This window comes from Pagrus major, chromosome 8 (genome assembly GCF_040436345.1).
Source record: "Pagrus major chromosome 8, Pma_NU_1.0".
In the NCBI taxonomy this organism is placed as follows: domain Eukaryota; kingdom Metazoa; phylum Chordata; class Actinopteri; order Spariformes; family Sparidae; genus Pagrus; species Pagrus major.
This window is the reverse complement of record NC_133222.1, coordinates 2,260,898-2,274,247: the sequence shown is the minus strand read 5'-3', so window position 1 is coordinate 2,274,247 and position 13,350 is coordinate 2,260,898. Positions and strand designations below refer to the sequence as shown.

At 44.2% G+C, this 13,350-nt stretch overlaps 2 protein-coding genes across 3 annotated transcripts; one reads left to right on the top strand and one right to left on the bottom strand.

The window, feature by feature from the left end:
* Positions 1 to 947: 947 nt before the first annotated feature.
* LOC141001347 (fibulin-7) lies at positions 948 to 8,496 on the bottom strand. 2 transcript variants are annotated; one of them, XM_073472396.1, is made up of 7 exons: positions 8,432 to 8,496; positions 6,040 to 6,193; positions 5,227 to 5,397; positions 4,889 to 5,140; positions 4,684 to 4,821; positions 4,450 to 4,585; positions 948 to 2,399 (listed from the first exon to the last, which is right to left on the bottom strand). In XM_073472396.1, exons 1-7 carry the CDS (start codon positions 8,468 to 8,470, stop codon positions 2,039 to 2,041), a joined length of 1,251 nt encoding a protein of 416 aa, XP_073328497.1. In that variant the 5' UTR covers positions 8,471 to 8,496; the 3' UTR covers positions 948 to 2,038. The 2 variants fall into 2 exon arrangements, with proteins under 2 accessions (XP_073328497.1, XP_073328496.1); XM_073472395.1 differs by lacking the exon at positions 8,432 to 8,496 and having other exon boundaries at positions 6,040 to 6,380.
* A 2,108-nt stretch (positions 8,497 to 10,604) lies between these two features.
* LOC141001137 (E3 ubiquitin-protein ligase TRIM35-like) lies at positions 10,605 to 13,084 on the top strand. The gene is made up of 2 exons (XM_073472116.1): positions 10,605 to 10,753; positions 10,849 to 13,084. Exon 2 carries the CDS (start codon positions 10,866 to 10,868, stop codon positions 12,252 to 12,254), a length of 1,389 nt encoding a protein of 462 aa, XP_073328217.1. The 5' UTR covers positions 10,605 to 10,753; positions 10,849 to 10,865; the 3' UTR covers positions 12,255 to 13,084.
* Positions 13,085 to 13,350: the final 266 nt, after the last annotated feature.

The window sequence follows — 13,350 nt, the reverse complement described above, 5'->3', positions numbered from 1 at the left end:
TGAGTCTGTGTATGTGTGTGTGTGTGTGTGTGTGGTCCTCATGTAGACGTCCTGTTGTGTGTTTTCTGTCTTATACGTGTGTGTGAGAAATGTGTCTGCAGACATAAAGTGTGACTGTATGTCTGCATGTGTCTGGTCTGTTCAGGCTTCAGGCTGTCTCACAGATCTCTGCTAAATTCTTCGCTCCGACGATCAAAACACGTCGACCTCGCAGGAGAAAAACCCAAAACATCCAAAAATACCTTCGTGGACGATTTACAGCTTCTAACAGAAGAGACAGAGACGTGCTCGGGACGTAATGTCGGGGTAAACATGTTTATTGTTGTAATTTAGCAATATAATCAGAATACAGACAGAAACACAGACAGAGCAAATATCCTGCCACAGCGTCCTCCTCTCATGCATTATTATGAAGTTCATCTCACAGAGCCGAGCGTCTGTTTCTCAAAGATTAATCCCCGATGATCTTTCTTACAAACAAAACACTTCCTCAACAACATTTTCCAGAATCCTCAAAACAAAATCTGGTTGAAAAACGTTTTAATCTGCTGCAGAAGAACAAATATTTTTAAATCTCTTTCCAAACGACGGCTGCTGAAAGTGATGTTTCTGATGCTTCCTGTGACTCGACTGTCATGATGATGCATCAGAGGCAGAAATAATTCATTTAGTTATAAAAAAAAAACCAACTTTTACGACCAAAACAGCAGACGACAGCTGCCGGTCGTCCTGACCGACAGAACGAACTCTTCATCAATTTATTCTTCTGTGATTGTGAAAACCTTCTGTTGGGTTTAACTCACACATTAAACATCTTTGGTCTACATGAACATAGATTATATACAGTTACAGTTGTACAGAAGAAGCTCAACAGATACAGTAAGTCACCTACAACGAGGCCACAGACACTCAGTGGTTTGACGTCCCTCCCTCCTCAACCCCTGAAATACTTTCCAGTTTTTTCATCACATAATCTCATTTACATCAACTTTAAAGGAACGAGCACAAAATCACATCTCGGTTAATTCCCCTCGTAGATTCAGAAAATTCAACATGTTGATATTGTGTTAAAGACAAAAATCAGAAATTATCTTGTGGCTCCACAATCGACACTATTTTTAAAGTCCAACTGAAATTTCAGTGCACGTTACTTCATTAAGATACTGAACATGTCAGCAGCTCTTTTCTTTTAAGAATAAAAAAAAATCAACAATTATTAAAGTATTAAAGAGACCTGGATACCACTTTCATTCCTGTAAAAGTTGCTGACTGGACTCTGCCGGCTTCCTCACGTTTCTGTGTCATAGAGGACTTGGTGTTTGTGGACCACATGGATCAAATTCAGAGAATAACAGGAGTCGTTCCAGAGGGATTGTAACGCTCAGAAAAACATGTTTTACAGCCCATCTTTGGGTCACATGATGAATGCAAGGAAAGCTGCATGAAGACAAAAAAGCCCAACCCAGTTCTTCTGCGTTGTGCGGGCTGTACTAGAGACTTCTGCCGACTAACTTCCGGTTTAGTGCCTGGCTAACTTGAATAGAGATAAAATGATTTAATCTTGCAGCTTTCCAAATGTCATTGGACCAAATGGCTCAAATTCTGATAGTCAAAGTCGAATGACTCATTTCACGGGAGTTGTGACGCATCACGTGACGTAATTACATGGTTTGGCCACTACGAAGGTGCTTTAAAGCCTGGCGCTCTCCCTCAGGGCTTGGATGAACATGCTGCCATTAACATTAAAGCTTCACAGCCCAGTTTGGTTTCTGGGACAAACTGCACAAACTGGGGCTTCTGTCAATCAAACATCCTCCAGCTCCCGTCCAGAGATTAATTTTCTTCCTCTCAATAATAAAAAAACATCAACAATATATTTAAAAACCACTTTGACGTCATTTTTGACTTCTAAAAAGGAAGACATTTGTGATTTCAGTTGGACTGTAAAAGTTCTTCAGGCTCTTTCTTTAAATTGAGTATAATATCGGCACCAGACCCAGTTGGACCCCGATGAACCCGGGTCTCATCGATCCTCCCTCTAAAACTCATACGGGGACACAAACAGTGTGACCTTGGTGAGGTAGCGCCCCAGCAGCGAGTTGTGCTCCAGCTCGCTCATCTCCACCTCAGCCTCCAGAGTGGCGGGACCCTTGATGGGCGTCACCAGGAGGAGGGTCCCCGTTTGCCGCCCGGACCGCTGCACGCTGAAGTGGCCCCGCCCACGGCCGCCGGCCAGGCCAAAGCGCAGCGTGTCGCCCAGCACGCGAGCCGCAGACACCCGGAAGAGGACGCGAGGTGCTGACATGTTGGACACCACAGCCAGGAAGTGGAAGGAGATGGAGCTCGGAGCCTGAGTGCATCCTTTGTCTCCAAGCATGCACGGGTTCCTCTCACAGCGCCTGCAAACACAACGTGGAAAATATTGTTGATTAAGGAGGACTTCTTTCATCGGTAGCTCTGAGGCTGCCGTGTGATTGGCTCAGGAGAGAGGAGAAAGAAGAGAGAGGGTCACTTGTCTACACCATCACGCATGGCTGTTGTAGGCTCGAGGGCGGGCGTAGAAGCTCCTATCTTAATCTTAATATGTTACTGAAATGGATCTACTGGACATTTGGTAATAAGAGAAGACTGTAAGACTCATTATAGATCTTTATTTCCTTATTTACACCAGTGTATAGGCGGAAAAATAATCTATTTTAAGAGCAAAATGCATAAACCTACATAAAACTACATAATTTCCAAGTTTAGGGCTTTAATAACTGATATAAACTACATATTACTGGTTTTATTTTGAAATGTTTGCATGAATAGACTCACGAGAGCCGAAGCTTTTCTAACGATGTCTGACACGACTGTACACTTTCACTGAGCCGTTTGTCTGTTTATAAGTTTAGAAACAGCTTGAGTACATTTAATATCACAAACTTTAAGACTTTTACTCAAGTTTCTATTCGTATGGGTGAATTTCACTGATACCAAACTCATTTGTGTTACATGGCACCACTGCCTGCTCAGGGCTCCCATCATATAAAACTGCACTCGATGGCTCACGGGTCGTATTATCCAGCAGAGGAAATTATTGGTTAGACATCAGTCAGCAAAAACTTTATTTATATCTTCACTGATCTGTGGTTGTGGTTTAAGGGCTGGTAATTCATTCATCTATTCTTCCTCCTCCTCCTCGTCCTCCTCTGAATCGCTGCAGTCCTCCAGAGACTCGGTTCTTGTTTTTGTTCTGCCCAGTTTGGAGAAATCAAATCAAATCGAATCCCACTGCTGCACTCCGACCTCCTTACACCTGGACAGGTGACAGGATTCACATCACTTTTGCAGTTGTGGAAAATAAAATGTGCTCGTCTTGATTTTTTGACCTGAGCCAAAATCAAAGATCCTCTCCAGCAGAATGAAACTGCACATGACCCTTAACCTCGAGCTCACCCTGGAGAGTCCGTCCACCACAACATCGCCCTCCCTGCATTATTAAAACACACAATTATGTTTCAGCTGCAGGAGTAAATCAAACTCATTTAGCTCCCGTCCTCGTTCCATAAACATGTTTCAATGCCTCTCGACAGCCAGCAGCTGATCAGCTGAAAACCTCAGCTGGGCGTCTGAGGCCAAACCTCAGTCTGACTGTCAGCCCGGTTACTGTTGGAGGAGGAAGCTAAGTGTCGGGTGGAGAGAGGAAGTGGGCGACATGGAGGTGAAACGTATTGTTTTCAAATCTCTCTCCATCGCTCTCCCTGTCATTTACATTTTATCTTTTGAGGTGAGAAGTTTTGTGGTTTTTCTTCGTTTCATCTGCCCAGTTTTCATTCTCTCTCTACTGAGTTTGTTTGCAACTTAATTGTACTCTCAGTACAAACAGTTTGCTTTCTCACCAGCTAACAGACCGACTGAGTTACAGAGAGGACAGTGTTTCCTGTCACAGTGTGAAACTCTTGTCAAAGTCAAACTCAGTGTTCTGGATCTGTTTACATCTGTTGAGTCAGGCTGTCTGAAACATGCAACCAGAAAGCTGAACATTTTGTTTCTGAGCAGTACGTTAGAGTTGTTCCGATTCAGACACCAGTATCGTATATCGATACCAGAAATGCCACCCATACTGCTGAAAATGCAAGTATCAGTATCGACGTGCACGTGAGTCAAGCACCGAAGCGACCACATGTTCAGTGTGCACAGCTGTAATTTTGAGGGGCGGCACGAGTGTTTCAACAGCAGCATCACGCGAAAGAGCACGACGAAGATAGTGAGACACATTTCAGGTGGGCTGAAAGATGCCTGGACACACAGCCCAGGTATCGATATCGATATCTGGAAGGAAAAATTGATATCAGAACATCTCTACAGTAAACGGTGACATGAACCTCGACAGTAACTAGTTCGGTTTGTATTTGGAGGGAAAATGCTCAGAAGGAAAGCTGCCGGCAGACAGACGGATCATCTTACATCGGTGACGTCCTGATGTACGTGGCGTTTTTCACGTGAGGACACTCCACCGTCGCACACTGGAAACCTCCGAAGGTGTTCACACACAGCTGCTCTGCTGTGCAGTTGTGCATCCGGTTTTCACACTCGTCGATGTCTGAACACAGAAGGATAGAGGCGAGCGTTACAAAGACAAAGTCCACACGACTGTCAGGATTCTCCCCGAACCGATAGGATGACCTTTTGAACCCTGACCTGTGCAGCTGCGGCCGTCTCTGGCGAGGTCGTAGCCGGCCGGACAGAAGCAGTGGAAGCTGCCGGGAGTGTTTACACACTGATGGACGCAGAGCCGACCGGGCTGAGCCAGAGGAAACAGACGGCACTCGTCGATGTCTGAAACACAAACAATCCTCAGTAGAAGTTCTGAGAAGCTCAGTCACTGCTCAGAAATATTTATTACCTGTGCAGATGTTGTTGTCGCGGCCTGATATGGTGAAACCCACGTCACAGGTGCAGCGGGTGGAGCCCAGGAAGTGAGTGCAGTGAGACGGACGGACGGAGGAGGACGGGGAGGAAGACGTGGGCGATAAAGAGGAGAGGGGAGGAGGTGAGGAGGAGGAGGAGGATGCTGACAGAGCAGCAGAGGCAGGGAAGGAGGAGGAAGGAGCAGCAGGAGAGAAGGAGGCCAGGGAGTTGCCGGTGCTGTTGAGGCCTGAAAAGAAAAACAAGACTTAAGAAAAACTGCTGTAGCTGAACCAGTTATCAGTGTCACAGTGACGGTCCGGTATCAGTGTTTACGTCGGCACATCGGCTGCTGGCCGTTCCACTTCAGAGACTCCAGACACACTCGGGTCCGTGGGCCAATCAGCTCGTAGCCGGGCTTGCACAGGAAGTGGACTTCATGCCCGATGCCGAACACTCTGCCCAGCCGGCGGCCGTGAGCGGGGGGATCTGGTTTGGGGCAGGACGCTGCGAGAGAGAGAGACGTTTACCTTCTGAACCTAAAGGATGAAACTCGTCTGGTTATCTGACATGATCCTTTTTTAATTTAAGTTATTTAATCTGCTGTGATTTGCTTCTTTCACTGAATCTGCCTCGACTGTGAAGGACGTCGTGTGAAGGAAAATGGCAGCCACTTTTCAAAAAATACATGGCAGGTGATAGGACGAGCCATCTGTCGATCACAGTCTACTTTAACCAATCAGATCGACAGTAGAAGAGCACTATCAGAACCATCGGCGGAGCCAGTTCGTAAATCAAACTCTTCCTGAAGTCAGTCGAGAACAGAACCAAAGCATCTTCTCCATCGGGAAAAGACTTCAGCGTCGTTCTTTGTTCGTCTTTCAGTGAATAGCAGGGAAATGACTTCCCTCTGGTCAAGACTTTGCTCAGAGTTAAGATCATTCCCACCTCAAAGTCTGGTTTTATTAATCACGATGGTTTTCTGCTTGAGTCACACATAAAAATGAATCATCTGATGATTGATTGTCTGTGAGGAGCGATGAGGAGACTGTAACCTTCCTCACATTAATATTGTTTCATGTTGTTTCTGTATCTCCTCTTTGTGTCTGCAGCTGGATGAACCTCGACACGACGTGTTTTATTTCTCACCGCCGGTCTTGAAGATGGCCATGGTGCTGTTGTGCAGAGCGCTGATCTTCTTCCTGAGGGAGCGCAGGCCCTGCTGGTACGACGCCTCATGGACCGCCAGCATCTTCTCCACCTGACGCAGCGAGTTCACCAGGTCGTGGGTGGAGGGACACTCCTGCGGAGGGGACGAGGACAGGTTAGAGGACAGGTTAGAGGACAGACTGATGCTGCTGGAGAACATCTGAACAGGTGAGCACACTTTGTCTCTGGTCCTCAGATCAAATCATCGTACCCTGATGTGTTTCAGTGGAGCATCAACCTCCAACATAAACTGTCGTCTCTTATTCTTAAATGTCCACTAGATTCATTTCAGTTACATATTTAGTCGAAACACAATATTACATCATTAAATAGTGACAAAACTGCGATCACGGATGTTTTTTTATGCTTTTATCGGTCGAATAAAGGCTCCAGGGCGGGCAAGTCTCCAGCTACTCCAGCGGTTCAGGAGAACGCTGCAACTCTGTTTTACTGTGAAGCTCCAGAAATGTTTTGAGGACCTGACTGTCCATCAGCATGGGGGGAGGAGATGACGACTGAGCTTTCATTTCTTGGTCAACTGTTCCTTTAATAGCTTCCTCAAAACCTACAACTTTCCTTGTTATAGCATGAAGACTCCTGGTGAATCTGGTGTCCTCATAAAGAGGAAAACATTCGTCCAGTTATCTAACAGAAGGAGAAGAAGAGGAAGAAGACTCCAGACTGCCAACAGCCGTCTGTCTCCAGTCTGCGCTGTGCGTCAGGTGTGAGGTCTATACATAGAGGTGAGGTTTTCAGAGCCGCGGCCCGCCGAGGTGACACCTGAGTGATAATTGGTCGTGAGCCGGCCGCTGACCTCACACCGACGGCTGAAACACAGCGCTCAGAACAACACGTCACGCCGCCGCCGCAGCAGCAGCAGCATAACGAAGCTGTGGGATCGTGTGTTCGGAGGCGTTTCTCTGTGGTTTGTTTGTTGGAAACAGACGAGGTGAACCTGAGGTCAACATGTTGGAGCTGGTTACAAAACAGGACGTAAAAGAAACCTCAAGATAAAACTGAAGTAAATGAAATATTCCAGCATTTAATGAAGCCAAATTAAATTAAATCTTATTTCAGGTCAGTGTTTTAGTTTTGATGCGACAGCTGCTGTGACTGTTTAAAGACAGACGTGTTTTCACAAAGAAAATAATCTACTTTCACCATGAACATGATTAAGATTCATCAAAACTTTCCTCTCATTTATCAAAAGCATCTGAAATCAAAAAACATTCACTTCAGGCATCAAACAGTCGTTTTGTGTTTAATCTTTCAGAGGCACCACAACATGTTGAACCACAAACTTCCTGTCAATGTTTCCTTTTTGTCCCTTCAGGGATCCCGTCCTCCAACACGCTGTTCATCAGCAGCTGAGTCATATAACTTTTATAATGTAAGATACAATACTTCCTCTGTTCCATCCAGTAATAACTATTAAAACATATATTTTTATCTGGTGAAATAAAGATACAACGATGGATTTCTGTCGCCTTTTAAACACATTTTCAAGTTTTTACTGTTTATTTAAGAGGAAAAACCCCGAAACTGAAGATAACTTTAGCGAGACATTCCTGACGGAGACAGGCAACAAAACAACGAACCACAAAATATGTCAACTGTTAAATTATAAATAAAAGTTCCTTTAAAGGAGCAGTCTGTAGTTTCGAGTTTAGATCTTCATTGGCTGATTTTTTTTTTCTGCCTAAACAAACTAAATAAACAAACTGTCTTTGTTTTCATGTCCGAATAAACAAACTGACCTTAAAGGACAAAAACACAGTTTATACTGTGTTACTTTGTTTATATGTGGCGGACCCTGCCACCTTTCTAGCTTCAAACAGTGTTCTGGGACCTTATTTTCCTCTGAGAACAGCTGGTTTATTCACTGATGGAAAAAAAAGTGTTATCACCTGATTAATATTGTAAATATTGAAAACCTGAGTTTGAATTTTCTTCTACAAGCATTGTACCAAATATGTCTCTGCTAACAGAGAAGTTCACGTCCACTTTGACCTTTAACCTCTCAAAAGAAAAAGCAAAGTGTCCTTGTGATTCTTCATCACAGGTTTGTTCAACACGTGATACTTTTCCTTCAAACTTCATTTCATTTAAAGGATTTTAGCGTCCTCATCACTTCACAATAAAACAGGGAAAAGACAATAAATATATTTTGCTCTTTTCCTTTCAACCATTGTTTTAAATTGTGCTTTAATCCATGTAAATCTGAAGTAATGTGATTACTGAATGTTCCTGTCAGGTTCTGATGAACCGGGTCGGTAGCAGCGCCGTAACGAACCTCAGTAACGAGACTGTTGTCAGAGTCACCTGTACTCACCTGAGCAGAAGAGAAGGACGTGTGATGAAGACACAGCATCAACGTAACGACACCAGCAGCCTTCATCCGGAACAAAACCTCCATCCTGATGATCGTGATCCTGAAGGAGTCTCAGCAGACTGGAGATCAGCTTAGTCCTCTGCTGCGTCTCCAAAACTAAATCATCTCCTTCTGTGTCTTTTCAAGGGCACTTGCCAAATTTTTTAACCCCCCCTCCACCCTCCACCCTCCTCCTGCTCAGATTTGGAGGTGGGAGCTGGAGGAGGAGGAGGAGGAGGAGGAGGAGGAGGAGGAGGAGAGCAGCTCCCACATCTGGAACACACTTTCACTTTTTGATCCATCAGCATCCCAGAAATAGATCTTCAAATTAGAAGGAGAAGTCATCTGGCTGTGGCGTCTTTCAATCATCATCCGAGCAACAAAAGCAGCTTCACTTTGACTCTCGACTATTTCAGATTCACTCTCCGGCTCAGGAATGCGACTTCTGCTCCAATTATAGCGACTATAAAGACCCACGGTTTTTCTTCTTGAAACCCGAAACCTGCTGGAGGATGTGCTGTGGCTCCTCAATGACAGGGCAGCGGTGTCAGCTGATGGCCTCGATGTGATTATCAGCTCAGAAAAAAAGAGCTGCAGGGATCCTGGATGAGATGTTAGAAAGACCCTGAAAGCACCTCCAGCTGCTGCAAGGCTGAACTTTATACTTAAAAATACAGTATATAAAGTGTGACGATGGCTGAGAATGCACACAGACTGTAATCTCCTGTAGGAATGAATTCTTAAACTTCAGATGTTTGTGAATCGAGAGGGGAGAAATGAAAAGAGAAGAAAGAAAAGATGTAGCTTTGAATGTGCTGATTTTAATCTTTGTACTATCAGACCTTGAATGTTATTAAAAGTTCCTTGAAATAGATGCAGTCAGACATTAAGGTCCAAAAGTCTGACACCACAAGTCAAGAAACTTCTATTTTGTCCTTGTTTTGAATGTAATACTGTTTTTTCATGACAAATAATAATATTAGTTTAACAGTTTGAGTGAAAAGTTTCACATAAATGTCAGAATTTAACAAACTTTTTTAAAATATCGGCCAACTTTTCGGTACAAGCCGTGAGAAGCAGGTTATTATTGGTATCAGCTGAACAAAATCCAGATCCTGCATCACTGGTAGAAATGTCACAGCACAGAGAGATGATGAGAACAATATAAATAGAGAATAAGAGACAAGAGCATGGAAAATAAAATGATGTAAAAATGAACATTTTTGCATTAAACAATGATATATGACAGCTGTATGCATCAGACGATTATTAAAATAGTTGCCAAAAGTCTTCATTTGTAAATTAACCTGAAGCTGTCAGATAAATGTAGAGGAGTATAAAGTACAACAGGCCTTGAAAAGTCCTTGAAAAACTGCTCTTATTCTCAAAGAATTACACAAATTAAAATCCAGCATCGTTTTCCAAAACTGTTTCTTCACTCAGACATCAGACCTAAAAAATCTCTGAAGGTTTTTAGGGACTCAGTGTTATTATTTATCTTGTAAATATATGATGGCTGAAATATGAACTGGTTAAATATGACTTTAAAATAAATTGTAAGTAAGATTTCACATCAGTGTGATGAGATTTGCGTCCTGCAGTGTTGCTGTTGTCCACCAGGCGGCGCTTCAGTCTGTCATTTTGAACCTCTGGCTGCAGCCCAGTTCTCTCACAGATGTTTCTCCACATGTGGCTGAGCTGCACTTTGTTTAATGATTATTCATGTTGGTGAAGTCACTAATTACAATATGAACCTTGATCCCAGAGACACAGAAACAGGTCGTCTTTGTTCCTCCAGTTGATGTCGAGGTCGGTCCGTCTCATGCAGGACACTGTTTCAACTGCTGCCTTAAATATTTGAGTTAACTTAATTTATGTTGAATAGTTTGTTTAAAATCTTCTGTTTTCTATTTAAAGTTAACTGAACGTGGCAGTGCTGGCGCTGGTTCTGATGGACTACAGCCCCTCCAACAACAACAACAAGTTTATCAGACGACATTTCCAGCAGTGAATCAGTACTTTGGACTGAAACACTCCCCTGAGTCACATGTGAACCAATCAGCATTCAGCAGAGGTCTGACAAAGCTCCGCCCTCACCTGACTCACCTGAGACAAACCAGGAAACAGTTTGTCGGTGTGTGTGTGTGTGTCTCTTTAGTACAGACCCACAAACAGACGATCAGATTCACCTTCAGACTGAACTAACAACGTCCTCTGAGTGAGTTCATCTACAGGCGAGAGGAGGAGGAAACTACAACACTGCAGACGCTCCACACACTGAAGGTGAGTCCGACCAGAACCAGAACTCAAAGTAAACTTCAGTGAAATGAAGGAGGACGTGGAGCTGTGACTGACTGTACTGTCTGCTGTGTTCCCAGCGTCACTCAGAGACAAAATGGCTTCCAGATTAGAGGAGGATCTCTGCTGTCCGGTGTGTCATGATGTCTTCAGAGAGCCTGTCGTTCTGTCCTGTAGCCACAGCTTCTGTAAAGACTGTCTGCAGAGCTGGTGGACAGAGAGACAAACACGTGAGTGTCCAGTTTGTAAGAGAAGATCTTCAAAGGATGTACCACCTTGTAACCTGGTGTTAAAGAACCTGTGTGAGACCTTCTTACAGGAGAGAGATCAGAGAGCTTCAGAGGATCTCTGCAGTCTCCACTCTGAGAAACTCAAACTCTTCTGTCTGGACCATCAGCAGCCGGTGTGTCTCGTCTGCAGAGACTCAGAACAACACACCAACCACAGATTCAGACCCATCGATGAAGCTGCACGACAACACAAGAAGAAACTTCAGGAAACTCTGGAGCCTTTAAAGGAGAAGTTAAAGGTTTTTGAAGAAGTCAAAGTGAAGTTTGATCAAACAGCAGAACACATGAAGGTCCAGGCCCGACACACAGAGAGGCAGATTAAGCAGCAGTTTAAGAAGCTTCACCAGTTTCTAGAAGAGGAAGAGGAGGCCAGGATGGCTGCACTGAGGGAGGAAGAGGAGCAGAAGAGTCAGATGATGAAGGAGAAGATGGAGGCTCTGAGCAGAGAGATAGCAGCTCTTTCACACACAGTCAGAGCCACAGAGGAGGAGCTGAGAGCTGAAGACGTCTCATTCCTGCACAACTACAAGGCTGCAGTGGAAAGAGTCCAGCAGCGCCCCCTGCTGGAGGATCCACAGCTGCCCTCAGGAGCTCTGATAGACCAGGCCAAACACCTGGGCAACCTGAGCTTCAACATCTGGACCAAGATGAAGGACATGGTCTCCTACACTCCTGTGGTTATGGACCCAAACACTGCTCATCCAAACCTCATCCTGTCTGAAGATCTGAGCAGTGTGAGAGGAGGAGAGAGACAGCAGCTTCCTGATAATCCAGAGAGGTTTGATTACTTCTGGTCTGTCCTGGGCTCTGAGGGCTTTAACTCAGGGACTCACAGCTGGGACGTCGAGGTTGGAGACAATACAGGCTGGTGTCTGGGTGTGTTAGCAGAGTCTGCTCAGATGAAGAGAGACAGGCTGTCTGGATTATGGAGAATAAAGTTATACGAAGGTAAATACTCAGTGCGGTCAGTACCAGCTCCACCCACTGATCTCGTAGTGCAGAAGAAGCTCCAGAGGATCAGAGTGAATCTGGACTGGAACAGAGGAAAGCTGTCGTTCTCTGATCCTGATACTAACACACACCTACACACCTTCACACACACTTTCACTGAGAGGATGTTTCCATACTTTGACACTGTGGATGAACTGAAGATATCCCCCCTGAAGGTGTGTGTGACAGTGGAACAGAGCAGTTAAAGAAGTGTTTCATCTCTGGAAAGACGTCCTTAAATAAAACTGTCTCTCTCTGCAGGAGAAAGACAAATATGTTTTAAATTGATGCTACATGAGCAGAGAAAACAGAGTAAAGGGGCTGTGGTGTTCACTTCTACTCAAAAGGTAGAAGAACTACAACACCCAGAGTGCACAGCGCTGCACCGGATTGGACGGGGCTTGGTTTTGGCTCAGAGAAAGTTCTGAAAGAGGAGACAGTGAGGCGGCTGGATGGTGACGAACAATATTGTGTTGCAGCTGAACGGTGAAAAACTCTAATATCCACCATGTTGTTTCTTTAAAGGTGTTATTGAGAACATTCAGGCACTAAATGTGGAGCTCCATCTCCTCCTTCCATCACATTCACGTCACAACACCGCTGTTGTTCCCATCATCTGCCCCCTCAGGTGGTTGCCAGGTTGTGCACTAGCTAACTTTACTAACACTAGCTCGCTAACGTTAACCTTGTTCCCCACAAACTGGCAACTACCAAGACTGTTGATCAGTGATGACACACAGACACCACGTGATACAAACTGTGTGATACTATTGGCTGACAAACCTTGTTAGAAGCTGAACCGACTGTCAGAATTCTGACACAGAGATAAACAGAACAATTAATTTGGACCTGACAAACATTTTAAAATCATTTATTCACAATCATAATAATGTTTTTAAGGAAAAGAGAGACTTTTATTCTGCACCGTTATACGAGCTCTGTAGATGTTTTATTTTAAAAATGATTTGTCAACATAAAAATGTCGTCAACATGTTGTTTGAATTAAAAATCACAGAATTCAACCCGTTAAGCTGCAGCTGCTCCTCCTGCTGTCTCATTATTCACAAAACACATGTTGATTTTTCTGTTGTTGTTTCTTTAGTTTGACAGTTTGCTTTGTGTTTCTATTGTCGACCTTTTCGTGAGTAAAATGATTTATTAGTGTGTGTCTGTGTGTTTGTGTAAGTCCCCTCTTTGTTAGGTAGACGGCACTGAAGGATGAAGTCCCCTCTTGGCAATTTCTTTAAAAAAAAAATAAGAACACATTTGAAGTAATATTCTGGTAAAAGACCTTAAAAGAAG